General features: G+C 39.7%; 1 protein-coding gene across 1 annotated transcript in view; it reads right to left on the minus strand.

Annotated features, from left to right (window-relative positions):
- LRP1B (LDL receptor related protein 1B) overlaps positions 1-20940 on the minus strand; it is a 1585724-nt gene extending 1564784 nt beyond the window's left edge. Inside the window, exon 1 of the mRNA XM_019553609.1 lies at positions 20751-20940. Within this exon, the coding sequence (XP_019409154.1) occupies positions 20751-20832 (82 nt within the window). The 5' untranslated portion in view covers positions 20833-20940. The remainder of the gene's footprint in view (positions 1-20750) is intronic.
- Positions 20941-20946: the final 6 nt, after the last annotated feature.

Raw genomic sequence — 20946 nt, forward strand, 5'->3', positions numbered from 1 at the left:
GGGGGGGGGGGGAAGAGTGCACATCAAGGCCCCCCTATGATGAGGGAGGGAATAGGCCAAAGACAGAGGCTGCTCAGCCATGGCAGGGTGGGGCAGCAAGGAAGCTCACTGCTATGCACACAAAGGGAGGCATGTGCCCCCCCCCCACCCGCATCTGTGCATAGGGCAAGGGCATGCTGCTCAGGGCCAGGGGCTGCATTCGCCTCTTCCTGGTGTGGGGGCTGGGTCGGGGCTGCACTTGGTGTGAGAAGGCAGGGGTGGGGCAGGTGGCTGCGGTGCTAGGAGAAGGTGCTATGGGGTGGGCTATGGGGTAGGCAACAGCGCCCTTAAGAAATTCCCTGTAGCCCCACCTCTACCAGCACCACCAACAACAACCTTTAGCCTTCCTGCTCTGGCCTTGCCCCTGCCACCAGGAAGAGGCCAGTGCAGCCCCGAGCAGCCCACCCTTGCCCTGCACACAGATCTGGGGGCACACACAGTGGCAGAAGCGATCCCCCCATCCCTTGCATCCATGACGCAGGTATCAAATTAGTGTTCAAGTTGACATAAGTTGCCATATTTACTGCATGTTACTGGTGTGCATGTGTAGACATGTGCCTGTACCGCATTACAGTTACCGCACAGTAAATGCTCATGTGTAGACATGCCCACAGAGCAGCTTTTTATCTATAAAAAACAAAAAACACTTTACCACCCAGAAGAACCATAACATCTTTTAGTTCTCCTCTGCAGTATGAAATTTAGTTTCTACATGGGAGAAATTTTACAGTCTTTGAATTCTCCTTTGCCTGGCAAAGAGCATTTGGGCCTGAAAGCTTGCAAATAAAAAACATTTTTTTGCAACTCTCTAGTTGGTCTAATAAAAGATATTGCCTCTACCCCCAAGAGTTTTGTCTGCATATTTCCAACATGCACTAGGAAATACCATAAGATTGTAAACCAGCATTAATACTTGGGTCTTTAGGAGTAAACATTTGCTAAGTCATGATATTAGCAGAAGGTCCCAGCAGCCATTCATAATGGGAAGAAATGGATATTTGGTGACCCAAATATATTAATGCATATTTGGATATCACCTTTAGAATTTGTGATTTAATAACTTAAATTGACAGCAACAATGCATTAGTACAGTATATTTTGGAAGTGGTTTCGAGTTTTATAACAAGTAGATATAATTGTAAATGAAAAATGAAAGAAAACTGCACAGCTCAGTAAATGAGTCATTAACCTTTCACCTCGAGAACTACAGATGGAATTCTGACCAGAGTGACTGAAACAGCTCTAATGGTTGTTAACGACTGTAATAAAATTAATTTGATAGGTTTAGATTGATTTTAGTTCCCTTTTAAACCTTCTCAAACTTGGCCTCCATCTTACAAGGACATAACCAACTGACTATCAACTCACTTGTCACTAATGCATCATCAAAAGATTTAATCATTTTTCCCCTTGAAGACTACAATTGTCACCTCAAATGGTCTTCCCTGAGCTCAAAAGAAAAAAGGTTTACATATCCATTTTCCAAATGACCAACTCCAAACTATATTTTAAAATAAAAATAGTAGAAATGATTTTTTATTCATGTGTACTTAAAAATTAATCTCCCCTTAATACTGCTTTCAAATTATATTTAAAGGCATGTTACAGAGTAACTCATGGCTCTCATCCTCACAGTTCCTAATTCTACTTTTTATTCCATCAGGCTTGGATAATGGCTGAAAGAACCAAACCCAAATTCATTTTAATTAATGTGTGTTTAAAATAATATCTGAAAGTATATTATATAGTCAGAATTTTTCCTTAAAATCTCAAACACATAAAAATAGTTGTTATGCTTCATGAACTCAATAAAATGTAAACTCTTTCAGAAAATAAATTTAATTGGCAATAACTGCATTATTCTTCAAAGTTTGCCATGTCATTTAAAATATGAATATGATCTGGGATGAAACAGAAAAATCTAAGCAGTACCACCTGAATAAAAGAGGTTATTTATATGTCTATCATACAGTATATTCAAAGACAGATTTTACTTGTTATATTACTCCTCAGGGGAAAGTTAAAATGGGTTGTGTGAGAACAACAGAATAGAAATATAGATATTTAGTGATTCAAATGCCATGCCAAAGATCTTTGTCTGCCATATTATCTGCTCTAACAGAGCCCGGAGGTACAGATTTTTCCCTAATCCCAACGAATACATATATAAAAAAGGTAACTTTAAGTCCCTGCATTACTAAAAAATGCTGGGGGAGGAAGGGTGGGAGATGTCATAATAATAATGATTGTGAATAAACTTTAGGGCTTAATACGAAGTGTTCTGAATGATAATGCTAGACAACTTTGGCTACCTAATTGACCTAGTAACTGAAAAAGACAGGTCTACACAGAAATCTACACAAATTAGTATTGTCCCCAAAAAGATTAAAGCGACCTATTGTAATTTTTGATGAAAGGTATTATTTTTCTATCAAAGACTCCCATGTTTGTTTATTGAATATGCAATTAGTGATAGTTCTTATGCTTTGTTCTTTATTGGTAAAGGGAGAAATAACTAAACCAAACAATCTTTGCAGTTTCAGAATTTATCACTGGACCTGGTAGAAAGCTTTCTGGATTTTAATGTATTTATTTGCTGGTTGTTGGCACAGCTGTGGAGTAGTGTACTTGGAACCAGTTGCAACTTACAGATTTTGCAATAAAAAGAGAGAAGCATTGGCCAGACAGTTAATTAAATGGCACAAGGACATTTTTTTTCCTTTTCACAAGTTACAGTTCCCATTCTGATACTTTATTAGGTGTCCCAATGACACTTAAACAATAAATCTGCATTTATTGTCAGTAGATTTCTAACCTGGTTGTTTTAACCAGCACTATGAACACATTTTAGCAGGATGCATCAGGCAGGCCAATTTAATAAGGATTAGATTGACTTTATTTTCATTCTTCTATATGGGGCAGGAAAAGAACTCCCTTTGTCTTCTTCTCCCAGGGTAGTAATTCACTCTTATTTATGCTTTGAAATCTTTTTTCTTGCCTGGTAGCCCAGCCAGCATCTTGGGCTACCACAGCTGCATCCCTCATTCCCTGCACTTTCCCATCCAGCCCAGTCTAAGCCATGACATCTGAGAAGCTTTCTTCCTCTTTATCCTCCTTACTGTAGATCTCCTTATCTTAGTCACTGCCCCCTGACTAATGAATGTTGAGGACCTCTGTCAGAATCTATTATCTCTGTCGGTGGAAATTTAACAGCAGTCTGAGAATTAGCACCACCTAACAAGATGGAGAAGGGCAACATGAAGCTCTGGACTGCTGACCTGTTTCTCCCAGAACAAAAAGGACCAATACCATGATATAGTCTGTTTAGACCCTTCTTTCAAAGCAGTTTTATTGTTCAAACACAATACTCCCAAAGAAATGCAGAGACAAAGCTAGTTCCCTGATCAAAGCAGACTGCAAAAGCCCCAACAGCTTTCCCCCTATGCCCTGTATCTCCCTACAGGTTGTCCTTACCTGACTCACAAGCTGGCTTTTATAAATCACCCAGCAGGGAGCTGATCAGTTATGTGTGCAGTTGAAGGAATTGTTACCTGGGCATTTTCTGTGTTTAAGTACAGTGCTCTCTCTTACAACTTCACCTTACTATCCATGTGCTTCTTCCCACTTCGCCTTTTCTAAAACTTTCCCTGCAATTTTAAATCCCTTTGCAAAACTTGTTGTTATTGTAATGGTACTTGTTCAAAAAAAGTTATACTTCCTCATCTTCTTGTGCACCCAGTACTGGACCTTTACAGGAGACTGGCTGCTACGACTACTTCATTTACTTCAATGGGAAAACAGTTCCAAACTCTGCATCTCTTCTATCTAAATACTTCAAAGGCATTAGGAGGAAGTTACACTCAGTAGCACAATTTGGAGGAGCTCAATATAATACCTAGAAGTAAACAAAGGATTTGTGACTGGATAACATCTCATCCCTAAATGTATTGCAGAAACTATTCATGTTGACAACAGCTCTCCTGGTTAAGAACATGCTGAAAACACCAAAGTTCAAAACTGGTTTAAATATTGGAGAAAGAGAAATATATCTTCTACGGAATATCTTCTATGGAAGACAGAAACTGTTTCTGGAATGACGATTCATAGCATACATGGCTGGGCACCTTCACAGGCAAGCTCTACATCCTGGGAACCCTACAGGGCTCCTTCCTTGGCCATTCATTTACAGCCTGACCTCTCCCCTGCCTGGGAAGGGGACAGACTGTCAATTGGCACTTGGTGGCTGCAAAAGTCATCTGGGGGTGCTTCACACCCCAGAAGGATGTCTCCCTCTTATCCCACCAATCAGCTGACTGGCAAGGGAGGAGCATTTTCCCATGGGGGGGACCCTCTTGGTTCTCCCCTGCAGGTGAAGAACCCCACCCTGGGTCAGCCTGGAAGACTGCAGAGGAAAGCAGGGAGCAGGGAGAAGTATTCAACCACTGGGGCAAGTCTCCGAAAATCTTGTGACAGGAGCACAGCAGCATACCTCTGCTCTGCTTCTGCTCTGGGTCAGCTGGGAAAACTGAAATGAAAAGCTGGCGTGGCTGGGAGCTGGAGGAGCAGAGGCTTTCCACAAGCCAGCCTCCTGGCCCCTGCAACAAAGGAAAGCCAGCAGGGCTGAGAGCTGGGCTTGCAAGCCTGGCTGCCAACTATACCAGCTTTTCAACTGCTATACTTTCAGCTCATCTGAGCCACAAGGGAGGGAGGCAGGAGGAGCAGGCAGAGGGCAGCATACCCTGCACTCTGCTTTTGGTAGCCAGCAGCTGTGGGCAAAGCTCCTGCCTGCTTTTTACATCAGGAACTTGTGATCAGGCGGGGAGCAACTCACGGCTGCTCCTCCCCTCCACAGCCCTCCCAGTCTACAGCACCGGCAGAAAACACCTGCCCACCACCCCTCTTCCAGACTCAGTTGCCCCAGTCCCTTTCTCCTAGCTCCACTCCTGGTTACACACAAGGAGTTAAGCTGGAGAAAAGCACACTCACATTCAGCCTTTTGGGAGAATCTCTCCTGGGAGATTTAATCCTGGTTGTCCCAAGGTTATTTTTCTATGAACAGCCATTTTTTTGGTCCAAGAGAAAAAGCAGGGGTGTCTGGACAGTTTTGTTTTCTACCGAGAGAATGGTTCTCCTAGTAGACAACGAATGCCTGCATATAGTCCATACGCTATCATTTGTAACAAAGTTGTAAATTTCTATAGAAGACATTTTCCCTGGGCCCCCAAATCTACCCCAACCCCTTTTATTTCCTCTCTTGTGAAAACAGAAATATTTTTGATGGCAGAGACAGAGAAGGAAAGGTGAAGAAATACACGGAGACTGTTTACCCTTTCTTTAGTAGACCATATTGTCTCCTGTTGAATAACATCTCCATCAGTGGTCTCATTAGTACGCTGCCAAGACACAACCCCCAAGCCCTGTCTTCTCTCTGATAAGTAAAGAATTTAAGCATGCGCTTAATTTGAATTAATTGAGTAATCACACTGAAGGTAATCAGACAACTTGGGTTTTACTGGCCTGAGGGTTCACAAGCCTTGGTTCTGCAGAGTCCATGCAGATCGGAACCCATGTGTCCAAATCCTTGTAATGGATGTTACGAAAACATTTTTTTTATATTCAGATCAATTTATATGTGTCTATATATGGAGAGAGAGCGAGAGAGAGAGAGAGAGAGAGAGAGAGTACATACACATATATAGACTATATTAATATATATAAAGCATGATTTCATTAAGATGAGGAAGAAGTCTTAACCTTATTAATCATATGAGCCCTGCTGGTCTAACAAAGGGTTAAATTTTTGAAGTGGTACTTTAAAAAAAAAAGTGTGAAAGCATGTTTTTACCAGCTAAAGAGATTCATGAGTATACATCCTATTCACTGATTTTGAAGTATACCCCTTTGAATGATTTTTCTCATCAGTTGGCTTTGTGAAAGTATGCATTATGTCAATTTGACATCTTAAAAACGTATCAGTTTTGTTCATGTACATTTCTGGTAAGTAGGACCAATGTTAAAATTAGCAATCAGGAAAATTTAACAGATCAGCATTATTAATGAGCCTTTATATTTGTTGTTCTGGTTCTGAGCTGTCACTGCCAGAAGCATTCATTTAAGAGGCCATGGTATGCTAGTCCTCCCTCTCTCCCTTCTCTTCTGCATTTACAGATTCCTTGGGACAATTTTAAGGCAACCCATCAATTTATTTGATCTCAAGAAGCTTGAAAGCTCAGCTTACTCTAATAAATTACATCCCTCCAGCTTCAGAAAAATCAAAGTATGAAGATTAGAGTACAATAAAACCTTTGTTGTGGACAAAGCGGATGAACATTTTATTAAACATATATGCACCTATTTTAAGTGTAGTTATTTTCTTTAATGGGAAAACATTTCCACAGCAAGAAATGCACATAAATTATCCCTCTGCCAAATGTAAATGGTACCTGCAAAATTTATATTCCACATGAAAAAGAAAAAAAAAAAAAAACTGTGTGAGAATAAAGTAGGTATTTTAAGAAATAAGAAAGCAAATCTTTGATTTTCTCCTTCTCTTCACTTTTCTGACAGAGATTTTAGTAAAACTATGTTGATAAACAAGCGAAGTGTCCCCTACGTACTACAATATCACTTCACTAACTTTGGCCACATACAGACAATATGTTTCTACTGAGAGAAATATCGCTCTTCCAGTAGTAACTACAAGCATACAAAAGTTCATTCAATTTTTCCCAAAGAAAACATGTCCTCTCCAGGCAACAAAATCTTCCAGGTATCAACCTGGAAGATCTCCCTTCCGAGAAAAAAAAAACTTCTCACAAGAATAAAGCCTCCTCCCAGTCTAGTCCAGGCGGGGAGTGGAGCAACGGAGCAAAGCCAGGGAGCCCCTGTGTGGGGAGTGAGTAATGGCTGCCCCAGTCACCCCAGGACTGGCTGGAGAGGGGAGTGAAACAGCTGCTTCTTGCTCCCTCCCTGCTCTTTCCTCACTTTGCTCCTGCCATCAGGAGTAAAATGAAGGAACAGCTGGTCTTTAGTGCCCCCTCCCCACCAACCCACTCTCTAAAATGGAGTTAACTTGTCTGGGGAGCAGGGCAAGCATTTTCCACTCCTGCCCCAGTGCCTTCCTGGACCAAACCAGACCAGACTGGGAGAGGTCTGGTGCAACCCACACATTCCTAGACCATAGTCACACCGATCTGGAGAAGATGTAGAAAACAGGGGAAAGGGGGCAACTGAAGACTGAATGTCTGTACTGCTCCCGCCCTGAGAAAGATTTCCTGAGGTAGAAATTTCCATCGCTAGAATCGAATGCCTGTTAGAGGCCTTTGATCCACTAAACATTTTTCCACAAAAAGTAGCAGTCTGGGTGAGTGGGTCCGTGTGGGGTGAGGGGGAAGTCAGTTGCTTTAGATTTTCCATTTGTCACCTAAAAATACGTTTTAAACTAACTACAAGTCAGTGGATTTTTTCTTTATATGCACCTGATTTATTCTAAGGACTTGATTTATACCCATGGAGTTCAACTGTCGAGACAGCATAGTTAAGCTCTATAAAATTTAGTTCTAGATGACCTAGGAATTCACTTATTAACCTATTCATTTCCAGCAGCAGTTCCCCCCCTGCCAAGGATGTCATATGGCCATGCGTAGACAAAACAGAGGCCCTAAATTAAAGTGGTGGGTTTTTAAAAAGCAGCGCTTCAATTTAGGGCTGATTAAACCCCCGTGTCATACACACACCCCGCTGACCTTCCTGCCTCTCTGGTGGGAAGGGGAGGGCGAGCTGCCAGTGGGTGGAGGGGTCCCTGGGCCGTGGCTGATGCTTCTCCTTGCAGCAGCAGCACCGGCCTCCCCCTGCCCTGCCCCCGCCAGCAGCACCCACCTGTAAGCACCTGGCTTGGGCAGTCCCAGGGGACACTACAGCTGAGGAGGGAAGCACTGGGCCCCTATGCAGTTCATGCAGGCAGGCTCCAGAGGTAGGGGAGGGGAATAATATAAAATAAAAACTTTAAAGAAAAAAAGAAAAAAAAAATCAAGCTCACCACTATTCTTGCGCAGAGCTGCTTTCCCGGGCTGCTGTCAGGCTGCCTGCAGGGCTTCCTGCAGAGCCACGGAGCTGCATGGAGCCCAGTGCTTTGTTCTGTGGCTGTAGGGACAGCAAACTAAAACTCCTCGGACGAGTTTTAGTTTGCTGTGCCCCAAGTCATTTAAGGCACATTACACTGCCAAATATCCTACAGCAGCTGGAATTAAAGCGCAATATGCTACTGAGGCATGCAAACACCAATACCATTAAAGCAGTGAAAAAGCATTTAGCCTACTTAAATTGTTGTGCAAACATGCCTCTCGTTTCATCTACACACGGCCATAACGTAACTCCAGACAGATTCCTTATTTCAGCAATCAATATAAAAAACAAACAAAAACAAAAAAGACAAAAAAAAACCCACAAAAAACCCAGTATCAATATTTGTCAAGTATTACCGCATCTCTCCTAGCCCAAGGAGGGAAATGAGGAAAAACATACTTGGTTAGATGCATGTACTTGTGATAAATGTTAGTAAAAGCTGCCATTTTCCTCTTGGAGAACACCTTTCCCACCTTCTCTTGTGCTGCTACTTTCTTCATGTACCCCCTTATCTCTCTGCTTCCATTATCCCTTACAACACTGTTGCTGTTCCTGCAGCGCTGGGGTCACACATGATTACAGTACTCAGACTGAACTTTACCAGCAAAGGCTCTTTTCCTGCAAAGAGTTCTGCAGGAACAGATACATCGCGTGGCTGCAGGTGTAAACAGCTCAAGTCAAAAACGCTTTTCTCAGGAACAGGACTGCATAGACAAATCAGGGTCTAAGATCATATATTCTCCTCAATAGGCCAAACAATGAGGTGTGCTGAGAAATTACAAATAACATGTTACTGTACTAGTATTTAGAGTAAGGAGCCTATGGAAAATGTCTGCTTTTAAAGGGCTTGTATGGTCTATAAATATTAAATGGCTTCCACTTGGTTATGACCATTTAAATTCTACATGAAACAAGAGACAGAACTGCTCTCAATGAACTTTAAAGGCAATATTTAAAACTAATAAGGCAAAATCATATTTACATAGTGTATAATTAGCCAATGATGCTTGTGTCAATGGGACAAGCACACCGAAATGGCAAGGAGATGCTAATATTAGTGCTTTAGAGAAACAACATCTAGTTAAGATCAAACAATTTTTGTATTGTACTTCATAGTGCAATGTTCTACTGCACCATGAAACTAGGCAACCGTCCTCTCAAAGATTGTCTATTGTATTGTGGGGGCTATAAACCATTGCTTTGTTATGGTCTGACAATTCCCATTAAAAATATGTATGAAGTTGTAAAAATACCTATTGTAGGGTTTGCATGTGCAGGTTTTTTTTAATTGGGTATGACTCATTCTTCTTTAAAATAGCTAAAAACAAGGATTCAGAGTAATTTACACAAGCCAAGAGAATACAAGCAAAATAATGCAGTTAATTAATTAGCTATTGACTGTTGATGTTACCTGAATTATTTAAAGATTTTTTCAATGCTTTGAAAATTGTTGGGCCTACATTTAATATTGCTAGTAGGTTTCTGAGGTAGCAGATAAATATGTTACATTTCTATGGGTTGTCACTAATTTGAAATATTCTAGAAAAACAGTGGAAAACATTACAATGATACCATCATGAGATGATGGGCTATGTTTTCAGCTAGTGTAAAATCAGCATAAAGATAATTGAATTACACCACATTTGCAACAACTGATAATACAGTCCATGTTATTTCATAGTCCATGTGAGACTATGAAATAAACTGCACTCATGGTTTTTCACAACCAGTAGCAGTCTGTGTGGGGATCTGTTGCTTTAAATTTTCTATTTGTCACCTAAAAATATGCTTTAAGATAACCATAAAATCAGTGGATTTTAAGGACATGCAACCCCTCCCTCCCAAATAAAAATAAAAGTAAACACACAAAACAAAAAAGGAAGCACATACCAGTTATTACACTGAAATGAGCAACATGTAATTTGCATCTGGAATAGCCAGCCAATATCACAGTAGCATAACATTTAAAAATCCTTTTCTGAGGTGTTTTTCCAGCTTGAATTCGCTTTGTAGAGAATACACTGGAATTACTAATCTGAACATTCTGCATTTCCACAGTAATTCTTAATTTCGTTCATCAATTTGATGACCAATTTGATGACAACTATCTGCTTTGAGCTCACGTCTTACTGCCCCAAGTGCAGTCAAAGTGCGAATAAGTGACAAGCAGAATTTCTACAGAGAACACATTTCTACAGCAACACAAATTTTAAAGGCTGGGGCTCCTGAACACACCTACCACTGAATATATGGAAATTAAGAAATTATACACATCTAATCTTAAACTCTTCTGTATTATTACTGGATATGCAGGTAAAAAGTACCATGTTTAAATGCAGAAGTAGCAGATTAGTTGGCACCAAGTAGATTAGTTGGCTCTCAAGAGCAGTACGATCTGGCTAGTAAATGGGTGATATTGTACATTGTCAGATCTGCTCAGGTCACTACCTTCCAAATCCAGAAAATGAAATGCAACTTAGACATAAATCCAGTACATCGGAGCATGTGTAAAAGGAGGAATTAATTCAGATAAGCCTACACATGCACCCCAATCTCAACAGCTTGCTCCATGTTTGAAGAAATGTCATAATGGGATGGTTGGATCAGGGATAAAGATTATGTCTATTTAAAAACCCAGCTCTGATGGCTTTGTTCTATTAAAGTAGTTTTATACTTCTTTTTATATTTAAATTATACATTCACACCCTCTCCCATTTCATACATTCTGACAAAATGGTACATAGCAGCACTGTGTTATTCAAATGCTGTAGTTTAAAGTGTGGCCTCTAAAACCTTGTGTCTACAAAATGCCTGTCTCAGATTTTGCCTTTCATTGTTTTAATGAAGCATGAGGACAATTTTATCTGAACAGTTCCATGCATGTCAGTGTCTTATGTTTTTGACTTGGTCTACATCTCTTGTAGGTCTTTAAATTTCATGGTTTGAAATGTTTCTTCTAAGGCAGCTACAGTGGGGAAAAAAAGAAAACACAGTAAACCTGACATTTATTGTTCATTAGTCCAGCTGTGATCTAAATAATCAAGGGATCGCTACATCACCATAGCGCACGTATGGCAACACAGCACATCGCTATGGCTATGTAGGGCAACGTGTAGCTGCACCCATTGTTTCTACATATTTTGTAAGACCTAGAAGCATTCACAATCCCAAGACATTTTTATTTCTGCAAATTGATATTTCATATGGCACTATAGGATTCTAGTTTACTAAACTGCAGTGCCTTCCGAATCATCTCTGCTAAGTTTTCAAGTATAATTTTTTTTCCTGCCAGCTCTGCATACTCAAACTGGAATCTGGAAATCAAGCTAGATTCTCTCTATATTGTACATCACCTGAACTAGTGAGCCTACATGCCCTATACTGACCCCAATTACGTCTATGCAACTCCAGTCTCTTTATTATTCCCACCTCTGCATACCATGTGGAGAGGACTAGATTTAATAACAACAGTTTAAACAACCTGAAAGTAAAACTTCATTATATGCACAAGAAAACAATGAACTCTGCTGTCTAATAGCTGTGTTGCTTTGGCAGTTCTACCAATAGTCAAGTCTTACTTTTCCCATTTAAATCTTAAAAATGATTTATTGAGTGAAGATGTCTCATATCTAGAAAATCAACTTCCAGACTGGGACTGAATTTTGGGACCGATCCAAAATCCACTGTATTTAAAGCGAGTCATTCCACTGTCTTCCATAGGTTTTGGATCAGTTCGTTCGTAAGACCAGTGGGTACAGAAATATTTGTGTATTTCAAGATGTGAGCATCCATCCCCTATCTTCTAACTTCCTTTTCCATTATTTTTAGTTAATCCACATAAAGTGCAAAAGGAGGTGAATCAGGTGTTTAATGATTATTAACGTAAAACCTGCCTGCCGTTACAGTTCATAGTGTTACAGTACATTAATGGATTCTCTATTCTCTGTGTCCTTTAATAGACTTCTTTTGACCATTTTAAGGAGGGCAATGTAGGAAAAAAAAACCCTTCCAATTATGGTATCCCATGTTTTACAATGAAGAAAAAACAAATGCATACTTTAAAGTGGTGCCTCAACTCCTTAAACTGTGCCATGGATATGAGTACAGGAATGGTAGATCTCAAAAGAAAAAGCATGGAGAAATGCTGGCAAGTCAGAACATGGCATTTTTCTTCTCAAGTGGAGATGGGTGGAATTCTTACCCTTTTTCAAGGACAGTTAGAATTTATATTTTACAAAAGTTTGTCAATACTATTGACATGGTAACTCAGGAGTAGGTCTGTTCATCTCCCCAGCAGCACAGGGAACACCCACAGACAGTGTTCCACCTCTATGGTGCATGGAGATACCTGCAGCATATGCTCCATGCCACTGAAGCCCCGTATCTACAGGCTGCATCAAGGGGGCCATAGGCTGCCCTCCCTGGCTGAACTGATACAATCAAATTGTATTTTTATCAAAGTTCTGTCACAGTTTTGTAAAGTAAACAAATTAATTAAAATCGCCGAAAATACTATTTTTCAGGAAGTAAATGAACAACGAGCTTGATAAAAACAAAAAAAAAAACAATACCATGAACAATTGTGAAAAAAAACAGGTAGTGGGTTTCTTCTGATTCCTGAAAAATGATGGCTAAATCATGTTACCCTCAATATTGAAAAGAAAAGAAAAAGAGAAACTGTCCTATATCTAAGTTAGTACCAAAAAAGCCCAAAACATGAGGGTAATGCATCTACTTTAGTTGCTATGCTTTGGAGGAAGTACAAAACTTTCTGAGCAAACTTTAATCGTCTTGTAGCCACCGAAGATCTCTTGTAAATATGTGCATTATATAGTCCACAAATCAGTTACTAATCTGAATCTGTAGTCCAAACCAATGCTCACTGAGTCAAAGCCAAATTATTTCTGACTTGCAAAGTGAGGAATCGGGCTTATAATCTTTTGAACAGTGCACAATAATATTAACAAACAGAGGCTGTGTTACAGAGGAGGCCAAATTTCAGTGACAGATTAAATGATTCATTGCTGCTCAAATATTTAAAATATGGGCATGCCTTTTTATACATACATCAATATTGTTTACCTCAGGTATCTTCAGTTGTGCAGCTATGTGCTCTAAGAACTTATCCCATGCAATCACATTATTTGTATGCACAAAGCAGTTATTCTTTGAGAATTCATTAATGCTCTGTATCAATATCTTTCAAGATAAAACACACGTTTTATGATTTCAGGAAATCTTTGTACAACTACTTCAATATGGTGACATTCCTCAAAAAAACTACATTCACCCAAGGATGTATCACTAATGTCAGCATCCAGGTACCTCCAGTGATTTAAAACTGTTTCTAAGAGCTGTGTCCTAATATAATACTAAAATGTCTGGATTCACATTATGGACAAGTAAAGGTATGAATACAGTCACCACTCGCATGTATATTGTTTTATGTTAATTCTCTAAGCGTGGTATAAACCCTGCAATAATAAATCAGTGAAATACTGTAAGAGGTATCTTGAATGCCCTAGTCTGAGGGAGAGGTAAATTGACATCACCATCACATGCATTATATCTGAAGTGGATTTAAAAAAAAAATACACACGCACACACCTTTCTTCAGCTGACAATCTTTTTCCTGTCAAACAGTATGTTCTCCCTTTGAAAGATCTCCTCTGAAAAGGACTGCATTCCCATTTCTCCATCACACATGCCATCCCTCCTCCAAATATATCCCAAGTTAATTCAAAGGAACAAAAACTATAGCATCTTATTCTCCAAGTTTTCTTTATTCATTTCAAGAAGAGAGAGTTAATGTTATGAATCATCACTGAATAAAAACTCAGTAGTGGTGAAATCCTTGAGGAATTTTATATATATTTATATCTAAAGCCAAACCTTATTTCAATAGTACCTGTCCTGCTATACATGAAGGATAAATCTTCAAGACGGTGCTGTATACAAAAGGTAGGAAGGGGTGTCGTGCTGACAATAAGAATAAAGAGAAGACGTAATCCATGGTACCTTGATTTCACCGGAATAAAGAGAAATATGTATATTCTGGTTTCTAAAGTGAACCTATATTTCAACAGTATGTAATTCTGTTGGAAGTCCAAGTCATTCAAGACGAAACTGTGTGATAAGTTAGGGCTGTCCAAGTGATAGCAAGAATGCATTATATAATATATATGCAGTACCTGGAACTTTTGTGATACTGAGATCTGTTCTCATCATCTTCAGGAGTTTGTACTTTTAACTTAAAAAAAAATAAAGTCTTAGAATGCACCTTTTACTGAACAACTGGCATCATATCTTATTTCATATAAAGGAGCTATTACTATTAATTGCTTTGGTTTAATGACTGCAGAAAAAAAGAAGCAAACTTTGCTGAAGAAAAAAATAGTTTTCTCCCTACGCAATCAGATGACCAGTTGACAAAATTACTTTGGCTCAGAAGTGCTGACAAAATAAAACTGATTAGTTTCTGTGCATACATAGATCAGATGCAGTTATACCTACTGTATATTTACTAAGAATAATACGTATGTAACCTAAATAAAACAAAAACTACAGTAAATGATTCCACTGTTTGGGATTTTATGGCTTATATCCGTTTTTATTTGGTCATTTGTGTCACTGAGGACCCTGTTCAATTCCTATTAAATCCAACTACAAGACTTCGTTTGACTTTTATTGGAATTCCATTACCAACCCTGCATCAAACCCTGCCGCCACATATCTCAACACCCAGGCTAAGCTGCCCTTGTTAGGAAGTCCTAATGAATTGTTAGGCTGTTTCATTGGTGGAAAACCTAAGTTCAGTGAAGTCGATGGATTTTGGCCCATTTTGAAATGGGTGCAATATAAACCAAACCCTTGCTTATCTTACTTTGCTAGTTCGCTACATCTGAAAATCAAAATTTTGCATTTCAGTATTAGGATACTCCATGCATTTTTTTTCCGCAACTGAAAGCCTGACTGGAATGCGTACACTTTGTTTTCAGTAGATGGTGCTTGAGAGCAAAGAAATAATTGCATAAACTACATGAAAGCACAGACTACTGGGTAGGCCAGGCCAGAAGTACGGCCATCATTTAGTCATATAATTGGATTTTTCAACATAATTAGGTCTCTAATTGCAATCTGTAGCTTGGGGCCCAATTCTGCAGTTCCTACATCACTGAGGATTTTGAAGGGCTCTGCGTTAGTGCAGTGATATGTACCACTAGCTATGATTTCTTTATAATTATTAGGTTCAGATACTTTATTTTTCATCATTTACAAACTGAAATTACTGAAAGACCCAATTCCAATTTTATTTTTCTTATTTTGCTGCTGCTGCGGGGGGAGGGGGGGGAGGTGAAATAGGGACCTACATGAACAAAACAATTTTTCTAAGCTGGATCCTGCCCACACTGAAGTCAGAGGCAGTGCTGTCATTTAGTTAGGTACCAGTTCTCTAAAGATGCATAGACATGCTGAACTTATGAGCTCCTAGCCATGTAACTTCAATAGTTTTACTCAGGCTAGTCAAGTTAAACTTTCCTATAATTCTGGAGGAGAAGAGGTGCTTTCAACCTGCATCAGGATCAGGTTTGAAATGCGTGAGAAATAAGGCAAAGTTTTAGAGAAAAGCAAATTTCCATTCTGCATTGTGATATTAAGCTTTCTGGCTTTGCATTAGTAAAATACATTTTATTTCTTTTTAATATAGTGTAATGAAGTGAGGAGAGAAAAAAAATAAAGCTATGGAAACCTATACATTGGCTCAAAGGAGGACATGGTCAAGATGGAACATGAATGTCAACTACCTTACAGACAAACTTACACATTTCCCGATAGTTTTGAACAGTGTATACACATTTGATGTTTGCATTGCCTATTCCATTTTTATGGAAATCTTTCACTTATTCATATCTAGTAATACAGGGGCGGCCAACCCACAGCACACATGCCAAAATGGGCATAGACAGCTGCTGTGGAGCACGCAGCAGGCTGAGAAGGGAGCAGGGAACACAGCAACAGATAGGGTAGGAAGCAGAAAGCAGAACAACAGATTGAACAAGGAGCCAAGGGTAGGGAGCAGAAAGCAGAGGGGGCAGGGAAAGAGGATCAGAGTGGCACTCACACAGGAAGGATTTACCTTGTAGCATACCACCAAAAAAAGGTTGGCCCCCACTGTACTAATGCATCTTATGGCATTCCCTTTTAAACTGCTGTCCAAAACATCCTTAGATCTTTATCCTTCCATGTAACTGCCTCTCCAAAGATAAATAAAGTTCATAAGAGAATAATAAGCTTCTTGTAATATTGTCCTTTATGTTAAACAACTGGGAAGTGTCACCATGACCTTATAACCATTTGCTTTGCCAGTATAATGTTACCATCTTGCTAGCTATATTAGTTAGAGATGCATAGAGATTTAAGTATGAGTACAGACACGGCTATATTAAAAAACTGAAACAGCTTTATTTGAATTTGTCTGACTTAGGACTGTTGAGAATACTTTCCACTGAACTAACTCGTTGGGGCTCAATTTGATAAAGCAAAGTACAGCTGTTTTTAGCATGTTCTTCTTAAAACACCTAAGTATTAATAATGAGATTGGAGTCAAGCCTAAAAATGCATTCAATACAACCATTTGCTAGTAGAATTTCACAGGAGAAGAAAATCACAAACAAGGTTTTAAAAACACACTGAGGCCACCAATTTTATCTTGCCTTTTTGTGTCTGAACTTAGTGGCGGTATAGTTGGATCAAGTGAGCATAAACCAAATCGTAAACCTAATAATTCAATTTTTAAGTGATTTTAAGTTATTTCCATCCTTTACTAAAATAAATAACTAACTAAATAACAAAGGGCACTTAGGAAAACAGTAAATTCCCTTGTACATGGACTAAAGATGGAAATGATGGTGGACCGTAAGAATATAGAAAAAAGCAGTTTCCAAGATAACCTATCTATCCTTTCCATATTTTCTCCCTTCAGAAGGCAGTAAGGGAAAATGAACATGAAATATGGATTCAGTTCTGAAGTTTTAACTTGGGTTCATGGGTTTTAAGATGACACCTTTTTACTAGAGCTTTTGTTTGTTTCAGTTTAAGCTTATTTTTATCTGACTACACATCACCCCACAGAAGAATTGGTACAGCATTTACTAAAGACTGTTTTAACATGATAATGTATATTAAGAACAGATATAAAACATTAAATTCGGACTTGAAAGTCTTGAGAAAAAGAAATAAATATGTCCATATATCTAGCTATTACAGAAGTTAAACAAAAAAAAAAGGAGTAATTTCACAGTAGAATGGGTTCCATGATACTAGCAGATACACACTTTCCTTAAAACTGTCATGTCGTAGAAATTATGCTAACTCAACTCCAGTCATCTATGACATCTAAAAATTTTGGACAGCCCAGAGCTATATATGCCCAGTAGTAAAACCCATTCATGTAGCATTATTCCACACCAGTATAACTACCTTTAAAAAAAAAGTTGGATACAAAGGAGCAATGCGAGTCCTAGAGTCAGGTTCAGGAGGCGTTAGGATGAGGAAAACTGTGATGAGAAGACATCTTCATCTCCACTCTTTAGTTACCTCATCAAATTAAAAAAAAAAAATGGACTTCAGAAACTGTAGTGCCCAGTAAGAATGCTCCAATATAGCTGTAGGAGCCATTACTTTTTCTGACACAGTTCTCTCCTTCTCTACCATAGAACAGGTAATAAATGCACTATAAACTACTGCAAAGTATTTATAACATTTATAGTCAATGGTGTGCCTGTTCTCATTCCACTTACTTGGGACATACAGCAACCCAATATGCTTGAGTGAACTTGCGTTTCATTTCATAACAAAACCAACCTTGTGTAGTCTAGTTTTTTTGTAAGTATGTCCAAAAAACCTTACCTGGCATGAAAAGGTCAAGAATTTTTCCAACTATTTTAGTTGGTTTAATAAAAGATAATCAGTTTTACCCACAGAACCTTGTATTCCCATTCTGGGCATCTTATCACAACTCCTTTTTCCGCCAAGACAATTTGACATTTTTCAAACAACTCTTTTTAAATCTTAATTTGCACACCATTGTTCTTCTATGGAGGTATGACATGATGATACGAGTTAGCCGAGTCTATGTGAATCTCATTTACCTGACTTTTTGGACTGGTATGATTTACGAGGATGTTACCTTTTTTAAGACTCAGTTGTTTCTGACTTAAGCTGACACAGTACATTTGTTGTGTAACAGTTAAAAAGTGTAAGGTAACTATGAAAACAAAAGAAAAGAAAAACAAATAAACACCAGACTCTTGCATTCACAAATAAAGTGGCATCTGCTAATCTCCAACAGTATGGACAGAGTGTACAATTAGTTTCCAGGAGAGTTTTAGAAAATGGCCCAAACCTAAGGTTTTATTTACTGAGTTTGGAGTACAGCTCTCAGTTTGGAGCATAGCACTGGTACACGTTCGATTTTCCATCGAACACGTACCAGTGTGCCCAATAACCTTTATGTTCAATATTGTACATTAAAAAATAAAATAAAAGCCACACATATACCATGCACAAGCCTTGTAGCTTCTCCTAGGTTGTTCAGGTAGCATGTTGAATATTAACCTGTTCCTTTGAGCAATATCCTCGCAGCTAATGATGCAGTGTTTTACTATATAAGTTTGTGATGCTTCAGCGATACTTTCCTCTTTGATGGCAAGTCATCAAGGGTGGTTCCTTTTGCTTATAATATGAATCACATATTTAATTTGATAGTCAGTTGGGAAATGGACCTAACAGGTTTGGTACTTCAGTTCTAGCATCCAGAACAAATTATCTATAGCCATTTGTACTTGTTCAAATGACTTAAACACAGTTAATAAACAATTCAGTAGACAGAGTATATGATGCAGAACACCACACCACTTCATAATAAAAATTAAATGCATTAAACAGTTACATTTATAAGGAAATCTAGTTAATTCCTAGCAAATTGGATATGACCATATTCAATGCAGTACAATTTCTCAGCTGCACAGTTTACAGAGAGGTAGAAAGCAATCTGACCTAATGGGTTTTACTTAATAATTCTTGATCTACAGATGCATTTCTAAGTCAATTCAATGTGCTAACATTCTTGGGCAAAGAAGTACAAGCTGAACCAATATCATACTTCTAAACGTTTTTTAATTCAAGCATCACTAAGCAAAACAAGAGAAATCTGTGAACAGCACTGAATACTAAGGAAAGCTAAGCTTAACTCCCAGCACAAGGATACTGTCCTCTTTGACCAGAAGAGGAAAAAACAGTTGCTCTTTCAACTTTTTACATATTAATACGTTGGCTGTGTATTCTTCAGGACCTAACAGTGCGGTTTTATTTAGCCTCGCATAAGCTTCACAGTATTTAGATGAAGTTCAGAAATATTATGTACAGTGAAAGAGTCGAATCAATTTAAGGAACTCTGTGGTTCAACCTGACGAAGAAGCTTCTTCAAAACAAAAGAAAAAAAGAAAATGATCTTCAATCAGCAGTTGGAAAAATATGCCACTGACTAGCTTGTTGAAATTACTTACAGAAAACCCTAAGCCATGTGGTATGCTTGTGTTGTACATATTAATACATGCTTCGGAGTAGGATAGAGCCATGACAGCTAATGCCCGTGTTCCATTTCATATAATGAATCAATAATTTAAAGTCAATACAAAATTACCTTCATATAAACAGCCTCATCAGTAGACCATTTACCGGTACATTTTCTCCCTCTCCTGCTTGCTCTCTCCCTCCCTCTCCCCACCCCATTTACTTGACATTGGTGTAAGGTTTGTTTGTCTGCGTCTAATTAAACAAAAAGCCTCAGCATTATCAGTCATAGTGAGACTCTCTTAACAGTCAAGTTGCCATAATGCAATTGTTATAGTTAACCATTTTGTGTCCACCAGGAACACTGATCGATTGATGCAATGCTCTGTGGCATTTGGCTCTGTCCATGCACAGGAGGGCTTAGGAAACTTTAAAGACTCTCCCAAAAAAAAAAAAAAATATAGTATTCTTGCTAGAAACATGCATCTGATCTTGGTTTATGCTTGCTTCTCATGAATGCATCCTCCTGCTAAAGGGGGGGGGGGGTCTAGCTTGAGAGCACAACATTGTGTGCATCCATCTCAAAGTCATGCCCTACCTGGATTGCAAAGCTTTAGTATAAAGGCTGGGGAGAAGTTTATGAGCTATTGCTCTTGCTGTGCACAGCCCCTGCTCTGGCTGGCAGCGTCTCCTGCCGAAGCCAGTACCTTGGCGAGGCTCGCTCCGGGGAGGATGCAGCGCAGGTACAGGCAGGGGAGGGAAAGCGGCCCCCAGGGAGCCAGCGCGAGTGCGCTGCGGGCTCGCAGCGGGAAGTTGCTGAAAGACGAAGTTGGAGACCGCGGGGCAGACTGCCGGCGGACAGCGCCGGCGGGGCAGGACCACGAGCCCGCGGCGGCCCCCGAACTCCGCGCCCGGCCTCTCCCAGCCCCGGGCGGCGCGGGCGCGGGCGCGGGCGCGGGCCGGCGGCAACTTGCAGCCCTCCTCCGAGGGGGAACAGAAAGTGTTGCGCTTACCTCCCTGGGCTCCCACGGCCAGCACCTTAGCCAGAGGAAATAATCCCGAGATCGCGACTAAGGCCAAAAGAAACTCGGACATTGTTGCGGCCGGACCGAAGCCTCGTCCTCGTCGCCGTCCGCCGGGGCGGCCGCGCCGGCTCGGGAAGGCGGAGGCGGGTCCGCGCCGAGCAGCGGTGCCCAGATGTGAGCGGAG

This window comes from Crocodylus porosus, unplaced genomic scaffold, assembly GCF_001723895.1.
Source record: "Crocodylus porosus isolate Cpor-Errol unplaced genomic scaffold, CroPor_comp1, whole genome shotgun sequence".
Lineage (NCBI taxonomy): Eukaryota > Metazoa > Chordata > Crocodylia > Crocodylidae > Crocodylus > Crocodylus porosus.